Raw genomic sequence first — 8,854 nt, 5'->3', positions numbered from 1 at the left:
AGGCTGAGTGAGTTGAGGTTGTTCAGCCTAGAAAAGAGAAGACTGAGGGCAGACCTTATAACAGCCTTCTAGTACTTAAAGCAGGGAGGAAAGCTGGGGAAGGACTTTTTATCAGGGAGTATGGCGATAGGACGAGGGGTAATGGTTTTAAACTGAAAGAGGGTAGATGTAAATTGGTTGTTAGGAATAAATTGTTCACTGTGAGGGCAGCGAAGCACTGGCACAGTTGCCCAGAGCAGCTGTGGATGCCCCATCCCTGGCAGTGTCCAAGGCCAGGTTGGACAGGGCTTAGAGCAACCTGGTTTGGTGGGAGGTGTCCCTGCCTGTGGCAGGGGGGGTGGAACTAGGTGGCCTTTGAGGTCTCTTCCAACCGAAGCCCTTCTGTGATTCTATGACCTGATGATCTGACTGGTGGCCAGTAACTAGTGGTGTTCCCCAGGGCTCAATTTTAGAGCAGTTCTCTTTGACACTTTTATCAATGACCTGGACACAGGAGTTGAGTGCACACTAAGTTTGCTGACAATACTAAATTAGGAGGAACCATTCAGGTTATCCTTGAGGGGAAAGAGACCTTACGCAGAGATCTGGATAGAACAGAGCGTTGGGCAATCACCAACTGTATGACATTTAAGAAGGACAAATTTTGGGTTCTGCACCTGGGATGGTGGAATTCTGGCTGTACATATACACTGGGGGACAGGAGGCTGGAGTGCAGCCCTGCAGAAGGGTGTTTGGGGGTTTCAGTTGATGGTGAGCTCCCTATGAGCCAACAGCATGATCTGGTGGCCCAAAGAGCCAGCCGTATCCTGGAGTGCATTAGGCACAGTGTAGCTAACTGGCCAAAAGGAGTGATCGTCCCACTATGCACAGCACTGGCACAGCCTCACCTTGAGTACTGTGTGCAGATTTGGGCTCCGCAATGTGAGAAGGATATAAATATATTAGAATGTGTCTAAAGCAGGGCAACAAAGATGGTGAAAGGATTAGAGGTCATGACTTACGAGGAGTGGAAATGACACAACAAATATGCACAATAATTTAATAGGCACTTAGATCCTAGTCTTGGTCAGAACTGCAGTTGTTCCAAATAGCACAGAAGACATTCAGTACCTTGTAACGCCTTCTGTAAGACTGAAGTGGGAGGAATAGGAGTACTGCTCTGATAAAATGCCCATAGGGTTAAATAGAAGCAAAAATAGATGTCATTTGGTCAAACTGATGGGCTTAACCCTCTGTTTCTCTTTCTGTATCTTACAACACATCCTGTAAGTGACAATATACCCAACCACATGGCTCCATCTCTACATGGAAGCATTATCAACGTTGGGTTCTTCTGCTCCATGTAAGGATAGCTGTGTTCACTGCAGCAGCGATCAAGGCCTAAACAATGAACAAATTCCCTTTAGGCAGTCACATATTTTTCTCTGCTTCTTAGAAATGTCACAGCCAAAATGACATTATATTTTACCTCTGTTAAAGGTATTACCCTCATTCAGATACTGCCGCCATAGATCTCTGGTTCACAGAAGTATTTTTGTTCATACGGACATTTTTAGCTGGGGAGGGCAGGAGGCCGTCACTCCAGGCTAAGACATTGAGAAACTGAAATTGTGCATACTGTTCTTCCTGTGATGTTATGTAGATCCTTTCTATGCTATTTTGAGCCCACTTTCTAAATCCATTTTTATGATGGTCATTTACCTGTGATTCATTGTCCTTCACTGTTCAGAGGTAATCCTTTTGTCTGCTTTTGCCACCTCTCATTCTGTGGTGTTTGTCAGGACCTCTAATATCTGTAATCAGCCCAGTCAGCTTTTGATATTTCATGGGGGTGCCAGCTACTGCTGCAGTGCATGAAAGCAGAAACTTACACTGTAATTGCTATACAGATCTACTATATGGATCCAGAGTGTGAATTTAGAGGGGAAAGGAGGAACTTAGTATGCTGGAAACCCCTCATTTCACTGCCATTACCAGTGCACTTACACTAGCACCCAAGCCACTCCAATTCTGCCGTGACCACAGACAGCTCTGATTCACATCAGAAAGCAACGGAAATATCATTATTCTGTCATTTGATGGCATAGTAGAAGAATGCAAACAGACCACATCGTAAAACCCCATCTCTTAATTGTAAGCAGTCTCCCCTAGAGGTTCTAGTCCTTGTGGTACAGAACCGTGCTCAGATATTCTTCTTAAGCTTTCACTCCAGTTTGCATGTCTCCTGTTTCTTTTCTCCTTGGCAGAAAGCCAGCTGGAGGAGCGTCTCTGCACTGCAGTGAAAAGCTGCAGCTCTGGAAAGCTACCATATCAAAAATAAGCAGCAAGTATTAAGACTGAATCACCTGAAAACAGAAGGCACTTCTGCCAGCTGGTATGAAAATACCTGAAAATCTTTCATCTTCATGTTTTAACATCATGTTTTCCCTCCACGATCTACAATCCTACTTTCATGATAGAATTTATTGTACACTGCTGTTTATTTGCAGGTTTATTGCTTTATTCACATATTTACCTGCTTCAGTCCAATCCCTTGAGACAAACTAAATTAATGCTGCTATGCAGGTTACAACACACAGAAATAATTTAAAACTTTCTGATGCGCTAATTCTCTCTGTTCATGAGATTTACTTCCTAAAGATCATGGCCAGGGGTATCACCACTATTTAATGTGAAAAAGACCTATTGCATCATCTCCTAATTTATCTGTGGAGAGATAGAGCACCTTTTGATTAAAGATTTCAATTTGAGAAAACCCTGTAAGCTAGTAACATCAGTTGTAGCTTGCAGAGATAATTATTCTGGATTTTTCCCCCTTTCTGTGGTTGGCTTTTTTCCTGATTGTCTTCTGTCGGAGTCTTATGATGCTATAGAATCACATATGCTTGCCAAAATGCTGACTGCCCGAACCTTCTGAGGTTTCGTCTGTGTCCTCACTGCAGGCTTGGTGGGTACTCGGGAACAAAGCAGGGCAGGACACTGGTTTATCTACCGATCAAGCTTCCTAAACTGCAGCTCATCCCTACGGAAACCTTGCCGACTGTGGGGAGCAGAACCTGACACTCTTGTAGGGAACGTTGCAGGTTGTTGCTGACTTGACTCTCGTTTTACAGTAGCTGGGTTGCTTTTCCACCCAGCTGCATCAGCACAGGATGGCTCTCCCTTTCTTTGTCAGAAAAGACGTGGATTTTTCTATCTGTAACGACTTTCTGGTGACTCCCTTGTTCAGCATGCAGAAGTCTCACACTGGGAGTTTGCTCAGCTTTTCCACATACCGCATTGAAATGCTTTGAAGATGTGGCTAGCTAGAACTGACTGTCAGTGGTGTGGACTTGTGCCCTGAATTAAGGCCCTCTCTGGTCACTCTGGATGGTAAGAACTCCTGTCTATGCAACTATCTGTCTGCTACACAGCGGCTGGCAGCTCACAACAGTTTTACACTGGTAGCTAGCAAAGTTCAGAGAGATTTTTCTCTTATCTCATGTTTCTGGAATCCAGGAAACCACCTCACTCACCGCTGGAGACCATTACGTTTGTCTTTAATGGAACAGGAATAAGAACTACCAGAAGAGATGCAGATCTTACTGTTCTGCTTACTACCAAGCGATGGAGAAGAATGAAGGCATATAAATGGCAACACCGAGCCTGGGCATCTTTCAGCACCTCTGGCTTCCATGATTTTATTGTGGGTATTACAACAACTCAACACCAGGCACTGAAAAATCTCTGTGGATTTCCATATTTAAGTAACTCTCTCACACTCAGAGCATAAAGGTAAACTGAAGTCCTCTCCAAATTACTGTTTTCAAGGCTGTGAGCACCTCAGCTCGGCAACCGCACTGCTCTTCCCCTGGTGCGGCAGCGGGGAGCGCAGCTGTGCCCAGCTCAGCTGGGACCCCAAAGCCTCGCTTCCCAATGCTGGCTGGAGCCCACCAGCAGCCGCTGTCCCCTCAGGGTGGGCAGACAGACCCCTGCGGGCAGGCAGGGTGCCACAGGCCAGCACAGCCCTTGGGACTGCCTCAGCTGGGAGAGAACTGGGGCCTCTCGGAGCGGGAGGCTCTTTTGCTGATCGGAAACCGAGCAAAAAGGAGTTCCATGTCTAATAGAAGAAGAAATGCAGTTTATTATATTACGATGTAATAAGGGGAAATAGCATGCAGTGTGATAAAAGGAAGCTGTACAAGTTATTATGGAGGACACGGTAACAGAGCAACAGGAGCAACATGTCGAATCCTTCCTGCAGAGGGTTACAGGGACCGAGACGAGGCAACACCAGCAACGACGGCCCCCATGCCACCGCCCGAGCCCACCCTTGGGCCGGGAGCCCCACTGCAGCCGGCACCAGGGTCTGTCGGTAATGGGGAAGCTCCCATGGCGCGACCACCCGCCACGGAGCCCCCTGGCCCGGTCCCGCAGCTCGCCCGCCTTTGCGCTCGGGGAAGGACGCAACAGCTCAGGCACCGAGGGGACGCAAACCTTGACGTTGGTGGTGTCCCACCGCGAGGCCCCGCCGCATGGGACTTGGGGGGCTCAGGGTGACCCCCCTGCTCTGCCAGTTTGGCCTTGAGCTGCCGGAGCTGCCCGCCGGGGTGGCGCGGCCCTGATCAAGGCCGGGGGCTCCGCAGCAGTGACCGGTTGAACACCTCCTCACCACAGCGGCTCTGCCCAGGCCGGAACGGGGACCGAGAGCTGCCCGCGGGCCAGGGCCAGGGCCAGGGCCAGGACCAGGACCAGGACCAGGATCAGGACCATGGGGGCGGGTGGGCGGGGCCCCACAGGACACGCCCCCTCCCCCCCGCAGTAGCGCGAGCCCACGTGCGAGCCCGGCCAATCAGGGAGGGGCTCCGGGCTCTTTAAGAGCCGTGCGCCAGTCACCGCGCGCTGCAGCAGCGGCTGCCGGCGTTGCCATGGAGACTACGGCCGGGCCGGTCGCTATGGAGACGGCAGCGCCCTGGCTACCGGGCGGGCGGCGGCGCCGGGAGCCGCGGAGGCACGCGCTGCTGGTCGTGATCGGGGAGATCGGGACGGAGCCGGAGCGGGGAGCGCTGCGCGGTGCCCTGGAGCGCGGTGAGGAGCGAGGCCGCGGCGGAGGGCCCTGGGGAGGGGCGGCCCTTGCCCCCCACCCCCCTCCGTTTCCGAGCGCCGCGGGGATGCGAGCGCTTGCCGCGTTGTCCCCGCCGCCCGGGGCTGCCGGTGGCCGCGCTGTCCTGCGGCACAGCCGCCCCGCCGCAGAGCTTCGTGTCCCTCCTCCCGGAGGTCTGGCAGGGGAAGAGACTCGGGGCCGGCGGCTGAGGGAAGGGCCGGTGCTCCGGTGGGGCCGGGAGCAGGCGGAGGCCGCCCGTGAGCACGTCCTGGGGGCCGCGGGTCCCGGGAAGGGCCCGGGGCTAGGGGAGAAGCCCCGCCGGGCTTGGGCGTGGTTCGGGCCCGGTGGCCAGGAGGGCGGTTCCGGCGGGGCCGAGCCCGGTGGCATCGGTGCCGAGTGAGTCCGGCTCCATCCCTGCCGTCACCGCACTCGCAGGCCTTCAGGCTGTGAACTGCCACATCTTTGTTATTTTACACCCCCCACCCCCGAGCACGCCGTTATTCGCATTAGCAAAATGCGGTTAACACTGGCTGTGAACATCCTAAAGCTTGAAGATGTGTTACGCTTCTAATTTCCTCGAGTTTCTATTTTGTTAGTGGCTCAGTGGATTACCTCTTATTTCCCTCTTACCCCAGGCTTCTATCTTATTAGTTGGAGGATTTGTCCTTCTGGGCTGCTTCGGTGCAGGGGGACAGCTGCAGACAGGGGCCCCACTGCTGGGGCCTCTCCCTGTCTGAGGAGTGGCTGAGGTGGGATAAGCTACCACAGCAAACTGCTTCGGGAATGACACAGAACAAAACAGAATGGCTGTGAGGGTTTGCTCCTCCGCTAGCTGTACTGTGGCAGTGTCTGCAGGCCTTGGCACTGACTTAGTCTTTGTACATTAGATGCGGCACTGTTCAAAAGGGAGGGGGATAGGCGCTGGTGAGATGGTGGTTCTTGCTTTGCGGCACTTTCTGGTGGTTCTCAAGAGAAAGGAGAGGCCCTTAAGGCCCATCAGGACCTTAAGGGAATCCCTGTTTTAATAAGCAGCTTGGTCTTGCGCCTCTGAGAAATAAATAACAGCCTTTTGACTTTGCATGCACTGCTTTCCCACCCCACCCCTGTTTCCAAGACGCATTAGCTTAAAGGATGCCAGTGATAACAGTTGTAACTATTGGCCAGACTGTTATTTGGAGATATTTCTGTGACTGTTTTCCTCCCAAGCATCAGCAGCACTGAGGAACAGATGGACAGTGCAATTTAAGAGGGGGCGGGTGTAAAAATGTCAAATTTCATCCAATTTCTCCACTTCAGCATCTTTTCCATCCACCTCTGCTGGCAGGCCACTTACCAGCTACTCTGAGAGCACTGTTTCATTCCCTCTTCCAAGGGATGGCTTTATTCAGCTGGGGGAGGTCAGATTATGACTATTTGGCCTCTGAAAGCCCCTCTTCAAAGGGGCTGTGCCAACTTCCTGCACAACAGGATGATCATCTTTGCTTGGTGCCTCACTGAACGGGTGTGCCAACCTGCATCTTTATCCGTTCTCTGAATCTTTGAAACAGTGACAGAACAGACTGTCGACTAATGGATTTTGCTCTTTGATTATGCGTTCCTATGCTGATCACCTGGGATTTCCCATTGGAGATAAAAACAAATGCTGATTTTGCAACATAATTTGTAATCACCACAGGAAAAGTTCTAAAGTTAGTTTTTGTCTGACCAGAAACCTACTGAGATTCTACCAAGTGCAGATGCCTCTTGACATTTAAGCAGTACTGGTAAGTTACTAACAGTAGAAGTGAACTGCTGAGGGAGCTAGGAACCTGGATTTCAGACTTTCCTCTGCCACTGACTTGGAGTAGGACCTCCAGCTAGTCACAGGGGTGTTTTCCCCACTGTGAAACAAGAGAGTGACCTCTTCTTGAAATAGACCAAGATCTTCAAATTGAAAGATGGATATAAAAAATAACAACAGCTAAAATGGCAGCAGGGCCTTGCATTCTGTCAACAGATAGCATATTATAATGTTGGAGACAGTTAAATTCTTGATTCAGGGAGTTCAAGAGATGTGGAAATGTTGCACATGCGACTATTCCCATTTCTTAAGTGATTGCTTGCTGAGGAGGGCTCACCTGAGGCTTGTGTGAGGGTAGAACAAGCTGCTAAGCAGAAGATTTGATTTCCTCAGGAAACAAAGCAGTGTAAATAACAAAATGCTTCTGCCTTTCGGAAAAGCGTTTTTCTGCAACCTGGTAAGTATGGTAAGGGGCTTATAGCCCTGATAACGATCAGATTAACAAAACTGGGAAATAAAGTTAGCAAAGTTGGACCTAAGTGTTACATACTATACATCTAGATAGGTTTTTCAAAAGGATGAAAAAGCTAGGTTTTGTTTTGTCGTTTTGTTGGCTGTGGTGCCCTGTCTGTGCAAAAAGGAAAAATGAAACCACAAAGATTTTTTTGAAGGGTGAATAAATCTCTTGCTCTGGCTGATCCAAAAAACACGCTTTCCCAGGCTTCTTTCCATGCCTTGGTTCAGGAGAATGGAATAGTGAATTTAGCACATCATGGGAACTGTCATATTTCCATGTGTAGCACTTCTTAGGTAGTGGCATTGTGTATCTGTGGGATGCTTGAACAACACTCTAAAATGCTGGGTTTACGTTTCTGTTCCTGTGTGACTTTTGTCCAGTTGGGAAACAATATCTGAAAGACTTGGTCTAGTATTGAAGGGAAATGCCAAATCTTATAAGCCAGTGACCTCAGCAGGAAATAAAAAAAGTTCACAAGGGCATAAGGAAAGAGATGGAAGGCTGATGAGTCACATGGTACCTTACCCAAGCTGTGCATGTGCAAAAAGCATGAATATTTAGAAACCTTATTATGGTATAATTTGCACTCTTGTATCGGGAGGTAGAAAAGGTCCTAATCATCAAGGACAATGTTCTGGCTCCTGGGCTCTGGGATGGTAAATGGAAATTATGGCAGATGGGAAGAAGTTAGGAATAACTTCAGGCTACCTGGAGGGGAAAAAATGTTGGAGAAATAATCACAAGCAGGATGATGAGTGAGATGATGATTTCACTCTTTTCTTGCTCTGAAAGAGGATCTATCCTCTCTGCATCCTAGAGGGTGTAGCAGTACCTCAAATAGCATTTATTGCTGCAGTAGGACACCATGACAGTGACACAGCAGCTAGAGTCAGCAGGATTTGCCCTGCAGAGTGCCACCTTGTTCCTGTCCAGGTCAGAATACTCATCAGTACTGCATTAAGGTACACTTGGACATTTGTTTAAACAATCATGTTTTCAAAGAGCATAGCATAGGAAAACATTTTGTTCTGCTTCTTGCTCCCTGTCTCTTATTACACATTTCATTTGTACCTATCCCATACCCAAACTGAGAGGAATAGATTTTTCTGTGACACTGAAAGTGGTAGTAGATTGTTTTTACAATTTACTAATTACAACCAAAGTAGTTTGTTTTTTTCTTTTCTTTTTTTCCCCCTGTGATGTTCAGAGGACTTACTGAAGGGGTTTCTGTGCACTTTGCAGTGCACTGTCAGGTGATAAATAAGCTATGTTACTCTACTGTGTCAGCTCTCACCAGAAAAAGAAACTAAGAACAAAGTTTTCCTGAGCTGTTGTAGGTTCTACAGACCTTGAGAGTACTGAACTGTGTGATGCAATGATTACTAACTCTGTCTTGGTTACATGTAGAAAGCTGGAGCTTGTACCTGAGAAGACTAGTGGCCAGCTGAAGCTGTTGCACAACATGGAGTTACTG

At 49.0% G+C, this 8,854-nt stretch overlaps 1 protein-coding gene across 1 annotated transcript in view; it reads left to right on the top strand.

Moving 5' to 3' along the window:
• The first annotated feature begins 862 nt into the window (after window positions 1–862).
• Window positions 863–8,854, top strand: part of MAP1A (microtubule associated protein 1A) — a 71,370-nt gene continuing 63,378 nt past the window's right edge. The window contains exon 1 of the mRNA XM_080395423.1: window positions 863–5,067. Coding sequence (XP_080251549.1) covers window positions 4,908–5,067 — 160 coding nt within the window. The 5' untranslated portion in view covers window positions 863–4,907. The remainder of the gene's footprint in view (window positions 5,068–8,854) is intronic.

Source organism: Falco punctatus (genome assembly GCF_963210335.1).
Source record: "Falco punctatus genome assembly, chromosome: 7".
In the NCBI taxonomy this organism is placed as follows: Eukaryota; Metazoa; Chordata; class Aves; order Falconiformes; family Falconidae; genus Falco; species Falco punctatus.
Note: the sequence above shows the minus strand (reverse complement) of the source record. Positions and strands in the feature narration are given on the sequence as shown.